Below are 21,320 nucleotides of genomic sequence, written 5' to 3' on the forward strand. Positions count from 1 at the left end.
CACAGTTTATTATAGGTCAATCAATAAAACAATCACAAAATCTTGATTTTTAGCCAAACCTCCATAACTTGAAACATTTTAACTCAAAGTTTGAATTTTTTTCCACATCCAATTTGAGTTATCCAGGTCTCACTATAATAATAATTTTTTGTATTTTTAATGGAGTCTCTCTTGTATCATTGTCTGAGTATAGTAATCTTAAGTAAATGACTTTACCTATTATACTGTTGATTATTACTTACCCTATATAAAACACCAGATGGTAAATCTGTTGTTGTTGCATCTACAGGAATATCAAATAATTCTTCAATTTTTTTTGCTTCTGAAACAACTATTTCTGTTTCTGATGGTTCATTACAATTATTCCTAGTTTGCTAAAATAAATAAAAAAGAATTAGTGAAAAAAATGACAACTTAATTTTCTTAAAATTACAATAAATATTAGACAACATACATCATGTGGAACATGGTTAATTCAAACCAGGATAACTCAAAGTCACATTTACTTGAAGTCATTTTCTTTCCTCAATTGTCTAGCATAGGGATTTACATATTAAATTAAACTGGTTAACTCAAATTCATCAAATTGTTTAACTTGAATGGGGTTTTAAAGTATTTTTGTAAACTTTCGTAAATAATTAACCTTCATCTATTGAATAAACTAATCAGAAGCTCACTATAAAGTGCAAAAATCACATACAATTAAAAATAAAAATTATGTCACCTGCAATGGACCAGTACTGAACTGTACTGAAATAACTCTACTGAAACAAAAAGAGGGGTACATGTGTCCCCTTTTTGTTTCAGTTGTCCTTTTCCAAATCTGCAAAAAGACCTCAAACAACAGAAAATTTGTAACTTCTAGCCTATTCTGCAAATATAAAAGAAACTAACAAACAATATTTATCCATTGACCCAGGCAACTTTTTTGTATGTTGACCAAAACCCCATTCCTTGTTTACAAGGCCAAGTTAGTCTAAGTCAGTGTTTCTCAACCTCTAACGAATCGTTTCCCCCTTCAATAAAACCGTTATGTTGTATCACCCCCTTCACTACAAAATTCCGATGCCGAGGGCCAAGGCNCACTCCTGTTGCTAAGATAGGACTGAAGAAGTTTGTAGAGATTTTGAGGGCAGTGATGAGCATGTAATGTATGCAGGATAAAAGGCCATTAGGCATGATTGAAGGCGCCTCTAAAGTCAATAGTAATTATTGCCATATGCTGATTATTAAGCTTAGCCTGGTGGATGTAATTAACAACTTGATGGATGGCATCTATAGAACCTTTGTTTTTAGAGAAGCCGAACTGACTCTGGTGCAGGGCTCTACGTTTGCATAGATGCCATGTGATCCTATTAATCATTAGACCGTCTAACACTTTTCCCAGAGTTGGGAGAAGGCAGATCAGTCTGTATTTTTTGTAAGTGTTAGTACTGGTGGTTTGGGAATCAATTTAATACTAGCCTTTTTCCACTGAGTAGGAAAAAGGCCAGTGTTCAAGCAGATATTGAAGAGAATTACAAACACTGTAGGATTGGCCTCAAATGCATGTTTTATCATCCTAGTAGTTATGCCATCAAGGCCTGGGACTTGACGGCATAACCACTATCGGTGACAGAACAAATGACATTCGAAACCTCAATGTAGGTGAAGTTATGGTCATTATCTGTATTAGGCAAAGTGAGTGCAGAACTTCTGATGACCACTTGTGTACTGTATATATATATAACAAGTTTTGAAGTGGCAAAAAAGTTTTGAAGTTTAAAATTTTGAAGTGGCAAAAAAATCATAAACTGGCAAACAGGGATTGTCCTGTTTGCCAGTTTATAATTTTTTTTGCCACTTCAAAATTATTTATTGCCACCAGTTTTACTTACAAATTAATACAGGTGCTGGTGCTGGTAGCCTTATCAGTTTGGCATCTGGAAAGCAAAAGTAATATGTTAAACTGTCACTTACAAGAAGAAGGACAGACATTCAGTTCTCCAATTCAAATGAAACTCGATGAGGATGTAGCCCTAAATGTAAACAGCTCCTTGTCCAAGCATTTCCAAAAAATGGGCCTCTGAAAATTGAGTGTTTAGCTTATAAGTCTTTGAAAGTTTCACATCTCTGAGTGGCACTAGCTGCATGAATAAGACGCTAGGTACTGAAGCTGGACAATGTAAAGTTCAAACCTTTGGAATTTTAGTTTAGATTTTTTTATGTATAACATTATTATTTTACCACATCATTAGCATTATTATCCTCATGTTTAAAGCTTATAAAACAAGAGATTAAAAATTGTGATGTAATTTCCCATTTAGTGAAAACAAGTCTCTGTAGAAAACTGTCTTCTTTATTTAAAAAACACTAAATGTTGGCTAATAATATGTAATTTTATGTTATGCATCTTATAACTGCTTCTTTAAAATAAAGACAAAGACCATAAAAACAACTTTTTATATACCTTTAATGCTATGCATTTCAGATGCTACACATCCATCTTGAGGCTTTCCACAATGAAGTAAATTTACAATTATTAAAACCATATGCACAGATACATAAGACTCTCTCCCTCCTAGTCTTATGTATCCATGCATATGTTTTAACATGTGCATCTTCTCCATCCAACACCATATTGCACCAGTAGCTAAGCAGATTCAATCCCTAAACAGTGGTAGTTGGCTCCAGTTTGCGCTTGGGCCAATGGGTTGGCTGGTGCATTTTCCAGGTTTTCTTTGCATCAATAATGCCCAAATAGGCACCACTTTACCTTAAAACACACCTGAAAGGCATATTCCCTCAATTGCAGATGGTGTTGCGTGCCAATATCTAAAATCAATCAATCGATACACAAGCACATTGAAAAAAATTATTTGCTTTTTCAGTGGTTCATATGCTACTCAGTTTCAATTTTTTTTCGCACAATTTCGATTCACATAGCATATGAGTTACTCAATACAAATATGAATATAACTTATATAAAATAAAGTTTAAAATATCTTTTTACAAATGCAAAGACAGTCAAGTATCGCATGTTTCATAATTTTTGTTGGGCAATAGCAAAATATACATAGCCTGGCATGTGTTATATAGAAAATGCAGCTTTCTAGGTGATGTGAAAATATTCATTTAAATTATAAAAAGTATTTTCTGAAAGTATAGAGCACATCGTACAAGGTATGCATAAGATTTTGGTGTGAAATGGCCTTTATAGGTAAATATATTTTGATATCTAAATTTATCAAAGTGTCTGTTTTCTAAGAAATTTCTTTAGATACTAATTAAAAACTATTTTTCATACTTTACATTTTACCAACAGTAAAATTCAGGGTTGCAGTCGCTGGAGTCGAAAGAATTTTATCGACTCTACTCTAAAACGTCCAACTCCGACAACTCCAACTCCACAACACATAATATGTAATCATGAGCAAAAATATGTGAAAATAAATATGAAGAAATAAAAGTTTTATTTAACAACTTAAAAGAAGTAAATCTACAGAGACTTGTTTTCACTAAACAGGAAATGATGTCACAATTTTTAATCTCCTGTTTTATGAGCTTTAAACACAAGCAATAATACTAATAATACAGTAAAATAATAAAATAAGAATGTTGCACATTAAAAAAACTAAACTAAAATTCCATCTGGCTCTCTCCTTGTTAGCAACAGAAATCATTTTTGAATAATTTTTTAATGAATAATTCCAAACAATACATTTGATCACAATGTTTAAACAGTATTTTATAAGTTCTATCATATCAATTTCAAATATCAAAATTTTTGTTTTAGTCACTGAAAAAAAGATGAAAGTGAGAAAAAAGTCATTTCAAATTTTCTGTCAGTTAATAAAAATCCTCAATGTGGAAATGCTGGGTGGCATTGCACAAAACTGCCTCCAGTTCTCAATGTCACTTCCTACTTTTCTGCCCGAAATTGCCATGTGATGTCCAATGTACCCTCTAATTTTTTTTGTAGATGAGTGGAACATATACTTCTCTGAGCAAAAAAAATTTTTGCTGAGCAGATTCTGAGCAAAAAATTTTTCTGAGCATATATATATAATCTTATTTTTTTCTATAAAAATTAAAATAATTTATTATAAAGTAGAGATTAAAATTCATTTTAAAACATACTTTTATACAAAATATTATCTTTTGTCATTGATTTAATGTATTTAATCGAAATATACGCAGCAATAATCATGTTGCAGACAGAGCGAGAAATAAGTAAACAACAATTCAAATCGGTGTGCATGCTCGCCTGAGCGGCACATAAATTCTCATGCACGGCAACAATTTGAGCAGTGCGCAGCTGCGCACTGCTCAAATTGTCAGTATTTATTTTCACATTTTCACTTCACGGTCCTTCTCTGTTCTTTTTCCGTTATTTACACGTGTAGGTCATTTCATTGTTATCCACATTTAATATCATCATTTATCACATACTTTGATGACACTCTTGTCCATCCGCTACAACTGCCAAGAATTAATGCGATTGGCGAAGCGTAGTGACAGTGAGCCAATAGAGAGCAGGATCCTTGCCATAATGTGGTTTGCACGCCAATTTTCATACGTGCGTTAATCGAGCCGAATAGTTTGGCCGAATATTCGGCTATTCGGCCACGCTCCTGGCCGAATATACTATTCGTTACAACACTAACAATTATCTTTTATTCAAAACAATATTACCAAGCACTAACTTATCTTCAGTTGACAATTTTCAATTACAATCCATTCAAAAAAGTAAAAAACTACTACACTAGAAACTACTTAGGAAAAAATTTTTAATGTACCAGTGGAAGGTTTAAAATTATAAAATCCATACTTAGAAGGATTATTCTACAAAATAAATTCCAATATATCAATGAAATTTGTTTCTCCTTCAAATCTTGCATGCTGCATTTGCTCTTTGAAGTAGTGAGTCTATTTCTTCAGTCTAAAAGTTCACCATTTTGAATAACAGAAAGTAACCATATAAGTGAGATGTTTTTATGACGAAATCAATTTGCATTAAGACTATGCTTTATTCAAATTTAATTTGCAGATTTGAACTTAGTTTAGGTTATTATGTAAACATATCTTACTTTTGCTTGTCTGTTTCACCTATCTAAATAAATATGCTAGTTTTTGCATTTATTGTTTAACTTTTGACCACCAATGTAAACATAGAATTAGTCACTTATATACAAATTATATTATAATTTAATTGCAGGAATAAGAGAATTATAGTGGTTTTTCTATATTCTGTATACTAATATAACAACAAAATTGCAATGTTTTATTAAATTATTTGCTTTTTAATGTTGAATTTTATTATTATTGTGATATTTATTATGCAATTAGTATTTCCTTACAACTAAATTTCTTCATTTATTTAAATTTTTTATTTCCAAAACTTAAATAAAAAAAATAGTTTTTAAAAAATAAAATTGACTTACTACTATTCATTTCTTCTATGTGAATACTAGTTTCACCATTTATGACACCACTTGATTCATTATTCCTATGGTCTTTATCTTCAAAGCTATTATCACCAGATTCACTAATTTTCAAAAGATTTTAAAATTATATATTTCTGTAGTACATATCTACTATAGGCCAAGGGTTTCTGACTATCACAATATTTTGCATTAATTCAAAACAATCAAAAAATTTCACAAATATTAGTTGAATATATTTTTTATATGTACAGCAATAACTACTTATAGAAAAATATAAAATCTATATTCATGAAATTAAATAAAAAGTAAATTTATAACATTGTTTCACGTAAATGCTTCTACTAACCTAAACAGTAATTTATATTTTAGGACTTATCACGCCAATAAATAAATTTTTAAATATAAATATAAAATAAATTTAAGAAATTTATTTTATATTTATGTTTACAATAGAATAAAGGAATTTTACAATAATTAAATCTAATACAGTAGAGCGTTGTTTATCCAAATCAATTGGGGACTGGCGTTGTTCAGATAACTTATTTTTCGGATATCCGATTATGTACGAAAAAATATATTAACCTATCCCATCCTGAAATTTTTCTCTGTTGCGTGTCGCTTTGCATTGAATTTTTGTCGATGTTAAGACTAACGTAAACTTTTTAAAATAATAATTGTGGCTATTGCATCACTAAAAATTAATTCTTTATTTTGTACAAACAAAATAAATATATCGAAAAATATAAAAACAAAAAAAATTATACTTTAGAAGTTAATCTAGTATCAAAAACGTAAAATATTTGAGTAGCCCAAGATATAGCTAAAGATTGCAGCACCACAGCACTAGCGAAAATTTAAATTTGCCAACTGGAATTCTTTCGGATAAACGACGCTCTACTGTATGTATACAATACACCCAAAATGCATTTCATAAGTAATATTAAAGGAATTAAATTTTATAATAGATAGGTAGACAATTGTTTCATTGTATGTAACATTATTATTTCCTTTGAATTTGATTGTAGGTGCATACCACAATTTATTTGATATAATGTTTCAGTCAACAGTTCAGAGACTTCAATTGTGAGTATTATGTCCATTACCTTTATCATTTAATGTCTAAAGTAGTGTGTTAATGACTATTGTTAATTATGTGTAGAACTATCCATGGCTAGCTTGGTTATAGAAAATATGAAAAAGATGGAATTTATTGTATGGCGCTTGTGAGATAACATTAGTTTCTTAATTGTGATGTCTTCATGGTTATTTAGGATTTCAATGTAACTTTAATGAATTTTTATCGTGTTATCTTTATTGAAAGGCATTGAAACAAACTGAAAGGAACTTTTCAGTCCCTTTCAGTTGGTGTTTCAATGCCTCTTGTCCAAAATGCATTTTGGGTGTATTGTATACCTTTTAGATTTAATTTTTGTAAAATTCTTTTATTCTATTGTAAACTTAAATATAAAATAAATTTAAGAAATTTTGTGTTCATTGTGTTCACTGGTGTGATAAGCCCTAAAATATAAATAACTGTTTAGGTTAGTAGAAACATTTAATGAAATTAAGGGAAAACAATAAACAATACAATCTTTTCATGTAAAAAAATCTTAATTTTCTTTCTTTTTTTTGCATGAGACATTTCTAAACTTTTATTCTTAAGCTTTTATAGTTTTGAGATAAATATACTGTATTATATTCTTTTAAAAATTTCAAATTCTATGGATAATTTGCCTTAAGTTATGATTCAATTATATTTACAACAGAATTTTTTATTAAAAAATCTTTTTAAATAATATATGTTTTTTTAAATAATTTAGTATTATTGTAAACCAATGATGAAATAATCATGAAACAAAATTCATTATTGATCAAATTTCATATAGAAGCATAACTATATGTCTAATGAACTTCTTACAAAGTGACACAAGTGACACAATAAATTTATCATTATTTTCAGATAAGACAAAATAACCAGAAGTAAGAAATATCAAACCATTTTTAACTGAAACCTTCAAATAAAATTGCAACAATTGAAATTGAAATCATCTGCACTATAAATTCCATTAGTAATAATGAAACAAAAATCAATAGAGCAGAAGTTTATAAATCCAGTATCTACAGAACCAGAGAGGTCAAAATATCAATAATAATCTGGTTTACTGGCAATTTTTATATTTTTGAAAAATTTAATATATTATATGATCTAAACATAGCAGACATTGCTGTATGTTTTTACATTGCACACTACTGTATGCTTCTAGTTTGTTTATACACAAAATTTAATCAGCCTGAAGATGATATAATGCATGACTATACTTGTTAAGATTGATTTAAAAACCTGCAAAACATTAATAAGCACATTATTTTACAAAATTTATATCCATATTGATTCATATGCATAAAATATTTATTTTCCAGACATTTACTGTATTTCATATTAGATTCTTCAGTGCATCACGTGTCTAAATAAATTCCAATTCACAGAATACTAGCATACTAGATTACCATCAATTCCAAATGATTGGTTACTTTTCAGAGAATGCTTCTTTACTGAATATTCTAGATAATTGTTTGCTGAATTAACAAATAAACATCCACTGTATTTGAAATTGTTTTCAGATCCTAACTGCTAATTAGTGATTGACCAATATAGAAATTATTCAATCCAATCATGATACTTTTTTTATCTGATCTGATATGTATTCAATAATATCTTGAGAATCTAAAGATTTATTATATTTAAGGATTTAAATTTGCTATAAACATGAAAATGACAATATTAAAATAATTTTTTAAATTAAATGAACACTTTACTTTATTTGCATATCATCATCTTACACTAGCATATAAATATGCAAGTATAAATTTGATATAATATTGTGATTAATTAATAAAAATAAAATAGAAAATAATTGAAGTTGAACATGACAAGTGTTTTCATCAATGCCATAGAATGAGCTATTTTTAGTGAGCCATACTTGTTTATGAAAGTGATGATCATGCATATTCTTTCTGAAAAATTGTTTTAAAAAATGCACAAGTATTTCTTTTGCATACATATAAATCCAAATTTTTAAAAAGGTAACATGCTATTTTTTCAAATTTTTTACTTCTTTTTATCAATATATTTTTTTTTTCAAAAATGAGACTGATTTTTTAAAAATTTATTAAGAAGTAACAAATATTAATATGTTGAAATGTATCTGTAAAAAAATGTGGAAAATAAAGAAAAATATGCTTATAAAATAATAATAAAACTTTTATTTAGCTGTTTTATCAAAACAATTCAGAAATATTTTTAATTGCAATTCATTAATGAGCAAATTTTCCATGTGGAAGGAATGAGTGAAAATTTTGTTTAATTTCAACCCACCAGTAACATGAAATTCCAACAATTAAATATTGTTGAAAACAATTTTCTTATTTGGTTTTTTATATAAATCAAAACCTCAAGTCTACAATCAAAACTACTGCTGTCAAGCCAGATAGTTTGGCAATCATTTCCTTAGCTGAAGAACATATTGAGAAAGCCTAATTCATAATGTATCTAAGAATATTAAAAACAGAATATCAGCAAAATGAGCTATTATACAAGATGTATTCTGTCCCTATAATATTGGAAACAATGTATATTGGTTTAAAAACGTAATTAGATATTCCATTATTGGTTGCATAATATAGGGAAATTCTGATAATGATCTGATATTTGAACACTTACTATTGCTAATATATAATCAAAGAAGAAATCAATTAATTATGAAAATTATTTTTGAATTTTTAACTTATTCAAAATATTTCACAAAGTCTGAAATTGTTGGCCTGTAGTATCTTGTAAAAATATCATAGTTAAGCAGTTTTTCATTTATAAAATTACAAATGATAAAGAGAAAACTAAATTACTTCTCATAATAAAACTGAATGTTTATTTATTAATTATTATTAATTAATAATTTAAATAAAACATTTTTTTGTAAACCCATTTCATAAAACATTTTATAAACAGATGAACTTGATATAAGCATTTTATAAGATAAAATGTACTTTAGAAAAATAAATAACGTACAGCAATATCTGTCAACATTACATTAAAAAAATTATTATGTGAGTATTTTCAACAGTATACAACTGTCCTCTTCAGGCAAATTGTTTATAGAGAACATAACATTTAAATTCAAGTGAGAGAATCCAAATAGGAACTAACATTTTTTCAAACTGCTTGTCCCACATCTGTATGGAATATAAATTACATATACTGTATACAATTTTAAAAATTTTATACAATAATTCAAAATACATGATATGTAAAAAGAAAACAATAAAATAAAATTGGATTAAAATATAAGGTATATATGTTACTGGCCAATCCTGATTTCAGGCCAAACTAGTTTATCCTACATGTGTCAGGATATACTAGTTTAGCCTAGGACAATCTAGTTTGGCCTAAATACTTTAGGCTTAACTAGTTTGTCGTAGGCCAAACTGATTTAGAATTATTATTTAAGTCAGGCCTGACCAACCCAAATTGTTTTGCGGGTCACTTTGATCATGCGTAACATTACAGTGGGCCACGATTTAGGCAAACATGCTTTTAAAAAAGTAAAACAAATACAAAATGAATAAGATTTCATTGTTATACCAAGAGTTCGTACTCACACTTGTGCATTATAACAATGACACAACTTTTCATTTATTTAATTGTTTTGGTATACACAAAACATTAAACGAAAGTTTTAATAGATATATAATATCGCTTAGCGGGCCACACAATTTAATGTGACGGGCTGTGGGTTGGCCAGGCCTGATTTAAGTATATTAAAGGTTAAAATAAAGTTAAAAGACAATCAATTAGATGAACAATATTTATTCAAACATAGTCTACTTAATTATAAAAAATGGTATTGATTAGAAGTGACACAACACTTGTATAAAACTATAAAATAAAAATAAGCTAATCAGTACTTATCAGTTTGTATTTTTTTTTATTAAACCATGAACTTTTAAAGGTAATTAACTTTCGAAAATATTTTCAAAAATTCAAATGAAATAATAAACATAACTTTTAAGTCAAACTAAAATTAAAAATGAACTTGTTTGTGCTTCTTAGGGTAACATATAAAATATTTAATCTTTTATTTATTTTTACAAGGTGGGTTAAAGTGTACAGTACATAGGTAACCCCAATGGCAGAACTTCAGACTCTTTGTGCTCCTGGCGGACTCCTCTCTCGGAAAGGAGCCGCCAACAGGCCACCCATTGTTTAACGTCACTAGTTATTGATTCATGGTAGTTCTTGAACAAAAGAAAAAAAAAGAAATGTCTACTAAAATGTAGTTAACCTAACCAACCTAACCAAAGCACCGCCAATGGGGTTACCTAGGTACTGTACACTTTAACCACCGGGTGTACTGTGGTGGCATTTCGAATTACACAAAATCATTTTTTTTTTTACACTGGCATCTAGTTGTAGTATATAAATCAGTTTGGCCTAGGTCAAACTAGTTAAGCCAAAAGTATTTAGGCCAAACTAGATTATCCTAGGCTAAACTAGTATATCCTGATATACATAGGACAAACTAGTTTGGTCTGAAATCAGGTTTGGCCAGTAACATATATAATTAATAATAAATTAAATGGACCAAAACAAATAATAAACTTGTGGAGCACTAATGACTCTGTGAGGTGTTTTATCACAACATGTGATTTAAAACCTTAGCAGGTTAGAGTGCTATCCATAGCTCTGGTATGTCTAATGTTGGGAGTTACACAGTGACATTTTTAAGATGTAAAGAGATTCCCACAGGAATAATTTTTTCGATCACTACAGTGTTTCAGAAGGAAAGTTTGAGACCAAAGTATCTCAAAGTTACTCTCTATTACCTTTTTAGTTAGTTCTGCTGTACATTTGCTATGTGCATCATCATCATCATCACAATGTTAGGAGCAAGATGGTGATGGAGCATTCTAGTAATGGCTCTGATATATAATTATTTCAATCCCGTTAGCAAATTTTGTAAGGGTATAGCATTTCAGTGTGTGTAACCTTGTCTCTATCATTACAAAGCATCCCATGCAATGTGGGCTGGGGTGATAATGGCAAAATATAGCTAAATTTTTTGAAAACTCAACAAATACATAACAAAGGATAACCCAGGTAAAGAATAACCAATGTTATGAAGACAATTTCTTCTTATGATATAAAGTGGATGGTGGAAACAACATATTTTTGACCTGGTTGGCTAGATGTTTGAACTTGGCCAAAGATTATCCAGCACTGCAAACTGCTGATTCAAGACGGGAAAGCTTCTCATCTACAAGCAATTGGTTGGTAGGATATAAGAACTCCTTGCATATCAGTGCTATGATGACAGAGTTTTTATACCTGGAGAGTAAAAAAGCTGTAGAAGGAATGATGTAAGGAGGTTCACCAAATTTATGATACACAGAAAATATGATGATGTTGGGAGATCTATATGTAAGTGAATCCAAAAAGCAGATGTTTCTCCTCCTCAGAGCCTTCCATGTTAGTAGAATATCATCAACATACCTCAAATATAGAGGACGATAATATATGGTGAGAGGGGATCTAAAAATTTTGAATTCTATGGTTCTGCCAAAATAACCAAAATGTACTTTATGTTAACTTCTCATAAAATTAATACTAAATACTGATCAGTGATCTCAGTGATTAAAAATATCTGAACTAAAGTTTCAGTTCACATTTTTTTTGAGTTTTCTTAATGACAGAAAGATTTATAGAGGAAAGTAGTAACAATATTATAAAATTTATGCTTAAATAATATTATGCTTAAATAAACAAATAAAATATAAATTTAAAAATTTATATTTTTAAAATATAAATTTTATTAAATATAAATAAAAATTAAATATAAATATATAAATAAAATATAAATTTAAAAATTTATATTTTATTTGTTTATTTAAGCATACTAGATACACTCCAAGATGCAGGAAAAATTTATATTCTTAGGAAATTAGTTAAGAAACTCGAATTGTAATTTTTTCAATAGTTTTCCCCTGAAAACTCATATATCTAATTATAATTTAAAAGAATAAAATAATATCACTGAACTACACTAACTATTCAAGGATCACAATATAAAACTGCAAGTACTCTACATATCAAATACAATATTTCAATCCATTGGATTACCAGGTTGTTCAATAAGTTTTGCTGTTCGATAAGAGGTGGCGCTATTAGGATCATCACTTTATTTCCCTATAAATAGTACTACTATTTCATAAACACATGTCAAGTTTCAAGTAGATCCGTCAACTCATTGTATATTTGCAGCTGTTCAAAGTTGACGTGTCACTGTATTTTTTTACAATGGAAAAAATTGGATATCGTGCAGTGATAAAATTCTTATTTTTGGAAGGTGTAGCACCAAAACAAATTCATGAACGATTGTTAAAAGTGTATAAGGACTCTTCACCTTCAATCAGAACAGTAGAAAGATGGGTTGCTGAATTTAAACAAGGTCGTACGAGTCTTGAAGACGATCCACGTGAAGGACGTCCAAAAAGTGCATCAACACCAGAAATCGTAGCAAAAATACAGCATATGGTTTTGGAAGATCGTCAATTAACCGAGAGAGATTTAGTAGAAGCCCTAGAAATTTCGTTAGGCAGTGTGAGCAATATTTTGGCCGAAGTTTTGGGTTACAGAAAGCTGTGTGCATAATGGGTGCCACATTCGCTAACTATGAAACAAAAACACATTCAAATGCAACTTTCTCAGCAACATTTGGAGCGCTTTAGAAAGGATAAAAAGGATTTTGTGCGTCATTTCATCACTATGGATGAGACTTGGGTCTACCACCATGATCCTGAATCAAAGAGGCTCAGGAGTGGTGTGAACCCGGCACTTCAGCTCCGAAGCGAGTTAGGGTCCAGAAATCGGCCAAGAAGATGTTAGCATCAGTTTTTTTGGGATGCAAAAGGAGTTTTGTTTGTGGATTACCTCCAAACTGGTAAAACAATAAACTCAGATTATTATTGTAACCTTTTGGACCAGCTGGATATAAAAATTCGTGAGAAAAGACCTGGTTTAAAAAAGAAAAAAATCATTTTTCATCAAGACAACGCACCCTCTCACACTGCTCAAAAAACCATTGTGAAAATCAGTAAATTAAAATATGAATTGTTGCAACATCCTCCCTACTCGCCAGATTTAGCTCCCTCTGACTTCTAGCTGTTCTCACATCTCAAAAAATTCATGCGTGGGAAACGATTTTCATCGAACGAAGAGGTAATAGCAGCCGTGGAAGTGTATTTTGACAGTCTTCTGGATTCTCACTTTAGGGATGGAATCCATAAATTAGAAGATCATTGGAACAAGTGTATTGAAGTTCAGGGAGATTATATTGAATAATAAAATGTATTTCAAACCATAAAATTGTGTTTTTCTTATCAAACGACAAAACTTATTGAACAACCTGGTATATACTGGAAATGGTCTGAACTGAGGTCAAAAACATTATGTATTAAATAACTTTGATAATCTTCCTAGCAGTTTTGCTTATTGGTGATAAGTTTCACCTATTTCCATATCAAAGTCAAATTGTCTAGCCATTATTTTTTGTATACTAAAAATTTACCTATAAATATAATTATATTTATGCTATATAAGTTTATCATAAAATATTTCATGTTATAGTAAAAAGTTAACTCATATATTAATATATTTACTGGTTTTGTTTACAAATAAAACTTTTAAATCAGAAATAATATAAAAATTGCTAATTTCTTTAAAAACTTTGATTAAAACGTTATAAATTAAAACTTTTTTCCTGTTTATTATTTTTATTGCCATTCAGAATGATAACTGTATCAACTAAAATGGTCCAAACAATTTTATATAATACTGATAGTTTTCAATGTGAGAATAATGATTAATATAATATAAGTTATGCAAAAAATTCCATTAAAAAAACTACATTAATTTTTAACTAATTGGAAAATAACAATTATTTTTCAGAGCAAAAAAATGCTTCTTTTACTTTAAAAATTTTGGGAATTAAATGCAAAGTTCAATAGGAATTTTCCTTCCAATTTTACTGTAAAACTATAAAAGCTACAAGAGAAAATCAATAAATAAGTATAATCTTTTATGATACTGTTACAAAATAATTTGGAGGAACAAAACAATATCTGTTTGTTGACATAGTCCTATTCTTTTGAATGCATGTTTTAATGGCATACAAGCTTCCGGATGCCTTCCAAAAAACTGCTTTCAGTTGGACTCTAAGTCAGTCCAAAACACTTCCTATATCTCTGTTACATGATACTTTTTGACCACAATACATCCCTAACTATCACTCTTTAGGAGTGATAGTCAGGGATGCTCAAATTGTCTCAAATCCTAAGTATTCTGTGGTGTTGTGCAATGGTATGGAAAGTAGCATTGTTGTGGATTAACAAGATATCTTTTGACAGTGGCCATCTTGGTTTTGACCACCCAACTGAATTCAGTCTTGTTCAAGCATGTTACTATATCTAACACTGGTCACATTTTCACTTTTTCTCTGAAAGTATCAAAAAATAGTCAACATCACATTTCCAGTAGAGGGCTGATAATCAAACTTTTCCATGACAATTTTATTGTGTCTGATGATGATGTTTCCAATGCATGCATGGATTGTTTTCTGCTTTCTAGTTTGTAACGAGATGAACTAAGGATTCATCACCTGTCACAATGTAGGTAAGAAATTACTCTCCTTTAAGAATGTAATGGTGTAAATGTTTCTCACAAGCATGAATGAAAGTTGTATTTGTTCATGCTTGTGATTTGTTGTCAGCTGTTTTGGAACCCATTTGCTGCAAATCCTATAATATCCCAGCTTGTTATGTATAATGCTGTAGGTCAATATGTGTTAAATCTTTGGCAATATAGTCAGTTGTGATTCTTTTACACTCATGAATTCTCTGATCAATCCTTCTTTCACCATATCAGTCACTACAGTGGTTAGGCATCCAGAATGGTTGTTGAAGTTCACATTCTCTCTTCCATTCTGGAATATTTGTACCAGTTGATATACAGCCTCTTGACTAAAACAATTATCACCAAACTGTGCTTTTATTTGGCAATAAATTTCAGCTAGCTTCATTTCCTCGGCATTCAAAAAATGAACAACACTATACTGCTTCTTAGTAGTGCAATTTAAGTGTGGTGTGACCGTTTTGAAATTATACTGCCAGTTGCAATGTTGCACCATGACAACTGTTTAATGCAAGTGGAAAGAACCACTATGGTTCACAGATTTGCAGATTTCTTTACATTCTAATTGTAAGAGCAGTTATTACATTACATTTTTTTTTTAACTTTTTTTTGTATTTTTTCCAAAAAATGTGTTTGTATAAAGTAAAGTGAGAAAGAGACAGATGAAAAATTTCTGCTAAATTATGGCTTTTATTGTAGAAAAATATTCCATTTTATTTATACAAAATGGATGTAGGTAAACTATATTTTTATATATAGATATATGGGTAAAATATATTTTCTTTCTCAAAAAAATATTTTATTTGAATGTTAAATTACATATTGTGTTGATTTAACCTTTTCACTTTCTTTATAAATATATAGTAAAGGAATTTTATATTTAAAGTAACTTTTAAAAAAATTACACAAATTTAAGAAATGCTAAAAATTTAATCATGATATTTCGGAATAAATATAATTTACAATCTCTCTACACACCAGTGTTTAAATAAAATACTCCTCAAACCTTTAACTGGAGTGCTTCTATTTTTAGAATTGCAAACGTTTTTGTTGCCCCTCCTGGGCTCTTCTTCAGGCTATAACGAATGGGCCTTTAATATTCAAATAAACATTCGATATGAATCTCTTCCAAATTCTATCCTTTGAAATCGTTCCGAAGTTGTGTTGCGCATGCTCCATATTCATCTCTTTAAACGCCATTATCCATCAAAATCTCTTCTGAATTCTATCGTTGTATTGCGCATGCTCCATACTCATCTCTTTAAATGCTGTTATCCAGCAAAATCTGCCATGCTATCGATAGGGTCATTTCCTCTTTATAATTAATACACGTACCGTTTCTTCCCACCTTAAATATCTCCATGGCTTCTAGCCATTTTAGTTGTTGTGGGTTGGAGTTGGTTATAATGATTTTTGCCGCATGCAGGTCCGCCGTTATTTCCTGTTCTGAAGAAGAGCCCAGGAGGGGCAACAAAAACGTTTGCAATTCTAAAAATAGAAGCACTCCGGTTAAAGGTTTGAGGAGTATTTTATTTAAATATAATTTATTTAACTAATGCTATTGTTGTATTTATGAAAGAAAGTAAATGAAAACTGTTAATCTGATGACTCTACAGTTTATTTTAAGAGATATTTTATTTTTAAATCTATCCATTGAGATTTAAGAGATAATTTATTTAAGATTTGTATAGATATCATATAGATATTAATACCCTTTGTTAAAATTAATTTATTCCATTTACATTCTTTATCCCTTTTACAATTATTTTGGTTTTGATACCTCAAAAAAATTATACATTTAACATATTTATAAACTAATTTCTCTAAAATATTAAAATAATCATAAACAATTACTTTTGAACTGAATGTTGAGAAAGAGGTGATTCATGTTTTCGAACTGCATAAACTCCTTTTTGATTTTCTATTGCCAACTGATCCATTAAATCACTGAGTTGAGTATACATTTTGAAATTTCCAGAATGAAAATCCACTTCTGCTGAGAATAAAGTTTGTAGATTTGACACAAAAAAGGGTATTCGGCTAAAAAAATTTTAAATATTTAATAAGAATTTCTCTCTATATATCTTTGTATAAAATTTCTAAAAAAAATAATTTAAAGTAAAATTATTAACAAGTTAATGGTCATTGATAACATGCATCATCATTAACTACATATAGCAGCAGATGTTTCAGTAATAAATACTATAAATAAGCCAATACTTATAATTTGATATAATCCTAATTAAACATTTATGATTTTACAGGAAAAAAAGGCTTAAAGCTCAATGTCCTCAATTGTGCTTCAAACTGTATGTTTCCAAATAATTTTAAATTACTATAAATTTCTTGCATATAAACCACAGAAAATTACTAAATGAAAATAAAACCTTTACATAACCCTCACTGCATTAAGGCAGCTCCACACATTCAATATTTGCCAAAGGCTAAACAAACATTTGGCCAATACTTACAAGGGAATGTTTTCTTGTGTCAGGCTTACATTTTAATAAAATATATAGCCAGGGTGGCCAAGCTCCTTGATAGTCCGAGCTATTTTTCAAAATTTGGAATTTTTCGCGAGCCGCAATTAAATACGTATTAAAAAGGTATGCAAAAAATTCCAGATTACAAATTATATCTGTAGCAAGAGTGATACAAATTGTTTTTCCTCCAGAGAACAATGTCAACTGTCCATTGCAATGAGAGTTTACAAATTCAAAATCAGTCTGAAGTCGGTCGATAACGGACGATTACGCCACTGTTTATGTTCGTTCATTCACGCAGTTTTCGATGAGTCATATCATTCTTAACTTGGACGGAAATGAAATTTGTTACAACGTTGCACTTAGTCTTTTATATTTGTTGTTAGTAATTTAAAAAACATTTTGAAACACATACGGAACGATAATAATTTTTTAAATATAATAACACAAAAATGAAAAGGGAACTCTGGTATATTTATCGAGAGCCACAAATAATCCTTCAAAGAGCCGCATGTGGCTCGCGAGCCGCAGGTTGGCCACCCCTGATATATAGTAATAAAAGGAAAAATTAAGAAGACCCATATTTTTTCTTTTATCTGTCAGTTCAGCCATTCATGAAAAAATATGGTTTTAAAATGTCCTAATTCACAGAAATATAGCACTGGTGGCAAAGTGCAGCATTGTGGCCAGACTGGGAATATTGAAGGATTGATTCTGCTCGAGATTTTTACTTTTTATGGTTTAATGTAAATGTTAAAAAAAAAAAAATTACAATGTTTAATTCTCATTAATTATTTACAATGAGAACTTGAAATGAAGCGTTTCTATCACAATCTTCTAATGAACATTTCATTTTGGTAAATGTAAAATTTACATTGATAATATTAGAAAAACTTGTAATGTTCTCTTCTGTCACATAGCCTGACTTCTGACTTGCATATATTAACATATGCTTAAAAATAGAAGCAAATAATTGGTTATTCCAGTCTAGCCACAATGCTACCACAGCACCATCAATGCTGTATTTCTATATGAATTACAACATTTTAGAACCCTATTTCTCTCAAACGGCTAACCTGACAGATAAACGAAAAAATATGGTTCTTCTTATTCTTTTCTCTATCATATGAGATATATTTTATTAAAATGTAAAACTGACATGAAAAAACCATCCCTTGTTAGTAATGTCGATGATTTACTTGTGATGAATATTTGGTATTTACTATTTCTCATTTCTTGTTGGTGTATTGTGCCAAATCAAAAGAGAATATAGTCAATTATTTGGCAATCAGCAAATATCAAATGTGTGAAGCTGGCTGCAATTCTGAATTTTCCATTGAAAACATAACTGAAATGTAATTTAGATTTTGTCTCATTGTTTTCTTCTCCCATTTCTTTTGCTTTATTTTTGTTAGAAATTCACTGTATATGTAGTTATAAAATAACTGAAATGGAAAAAATTGAGATAAAATTATATAAACTGCATTAAATATCAGAAATATAAAATGGCATTAAATAGCAATTTTGTTGTTGTTTTGTTTCATTTCTGTTTTCTTTCTCAAAATACATAACAATAAACATGCTAAATGCTAAAATAGCCTAATATTTAACAGAAAAACATTTTAACATTGATATCTGCAGTATACTTTATGTTTGAAGAACCCCTTGGTGTCAAGACAAATCTGGGATGGCAATAAGTCTAGTATAGGAACAAGTCTCCTAGCTGGAATGATTTCTTACCAAATGCCTTACCAGATATACAGTGAATAGGAAAAATAAATAATTTCTGTGAACATCATTATTGTTGACTTTACTAAAAAAAAAAAAGTGCACATAAAACTCTACAGTATCCAACAGCATGAGTCAAGAGTAATAAGAGTTGACCACTTAGCTCTTATTCACTGTAGAGAACAAATATACACTAAAATTATCACTAGTTTCTAAATAGTTCTCTGAGAGGCATCACTAAAATTAACACTAGTTTCTAAATAGTTCTCTGAGAGGCATTACAAAAACAGGGAGGAATTATTGGAAATTAAGCAGCTGTTAAAGACATAAGTTTAAGTAGGAATGTCTAATAATGCCAACTAAAATGTGGATTGATGTAAAGAAAATAGGAGAGAAGTATAGTTGAGGCAAAAATATTAGTTTGTTCAGAAAGTAAGTTCGTTGTTTTTATCACTAGACGGATTAATCGTATTTTTCCCGCCATTTTCATTCTAAACTGTATTATCATTATATATTTTGACAGCTAGCATTTTAAGGCTTATTTGTAAAAAATTTTGTTTGATTCTGTGCAATTGTTTATTTTTTGTGTCCCATCAAATATGAAAGATCAAAAGCAGCATTTTCAGCATATTTTGTTTTTTTATTACCAAAAAAATCAAAATGCTGTTCAAGCGAGAAAAAAATTGTGGTACATGTATAGAGATGATGTGTTGAGAGAACAACAATACCAAAACTGGTTTACAAAATTTCGTTCTGGCAATTTCAATATTAAAGATGCACCATGTTCTGGATGGTCAGTTGAAGCCAATGAAAACAAAATAAAAGGTACTGATTGAAGCAAACTGCTGAATAACAACACGTAAAATCACTAAGAGATTAAATTTGTCAAATTAAACTGTATGACTACTTGAAACAAACTGGTTTTGTTTAGCTTTATATATGGGTTCCATATGTTCTTAAAGAGAGATGCTCTCTTTGGTGGGATTTTAAGGAAATTTTNGATGTTTGTGTAAATTCATTAAACTCATCTTTTAAATTTTATCATTCTATTTTTCTTTATGGTGTCAGTGAATTCCTACAGACAGGATTTGTTCATGTTGGAAAATAACAGACTAAAATATAGGATGTAATAAGATGTAGAATGAGATTACTAGAGAAAAGATAGAAATACACTTTGATCTAAAAAATTCTTTGTTCTATTACCATGGTAAATAATTTAAGGCAGTGTTTTCCAATATGTAGGGCATGAGACTATTGCAAGGGGTGCGCAGCTTTTATCAAATTATCATTTTTTAATACAAAAAACAAAAAAGTCAAATTGATGTAAAAATTTCTCCACAACACCGTATTAACGCTAATACCAGAAACGACAACAGGTATTTGACCAAAATAGTTGATATATAATTCAATAAAATATTTATTTATTATAAAATTGGGTTGTTCAGAACTTACTTTCCGAATAACCCAATATATATGCCTTTGATGGTTTCCTGAAAAACTGCAATGACTGCATATATAAAATTTAGTCTAAAACTAGATCTTACACTTAAAAAGAAAGTCCATTTGACATTTTCTTCATTAAATCTAACAAAACCTTATTATTATATTTTCTTGTTATTATTCTCCAATTATTTCCTTTAGTTCCCTATTTCTTATTCTCCCAGCAATATGTACATTACACACATCTACTTTATGAATCAAGCTGTCATGGTAGAAACTTGAAAACTTTTAAGCATTTACTAACAAAACAAAGCAATTGCTGTTGAATTTATCATATCACTTTAGCTTTTACTTCAGAAGCAAGTAAACACACTACCTCTTACTATTAGTATAAGTAAAAGCTTTTGCTTTTATTTGCAGGTGAAATGAAAGCTAGTTATCATTGATACAACTAAGCTATATGAATCATCTTATCTTCAAGTAAAAACTTATGCTTAACTT

General features: G+C 29.5%; 1 protein-coding gene across 1 annotated transcript in view; it reads right to left on the reverse strand.

The window, feature by feature from the left end:
• Positions 1-21,320, reverse strand: part of LOC111612567 — a 37,361-nt gene that overhangs the window by 12,000 nt on the left and 4,041 nt on the right. The window contains exons 3-5 of the mRNA XM_023353798.1: positions 17,023-17,208; positions 5,368-5,527; positions 243-374 (exon numbers count right to left, since the gene is read on the reverse strand). Coding sequence (XP_023209566.1) covers positions 243-374; positions 5,368-5,527; positions 17,023-17,208 — 478 coding nt within the window. The remainder of the gene's footprint in view (positions 1-242; positions 375-5,367; positions 5,528-17,022; positions 17,209-21,320) is intronic.

This window comes from Centruroides sculpturatus, unplaced genomic scaffold (assembly GCF_000671375.1).
Source record: "Centruroides sculpturatus isolate CEXI.00-Female unplaced genomic scaffold, Cexi_2.0 scaffold1664, whole genome shotgun sequence".
NCBI lineage: Eukaryota > Metazoa > Arthropoda > Arachnida > Scorpiones > Buthidae > Centruroides > Centruroides sculpturatus.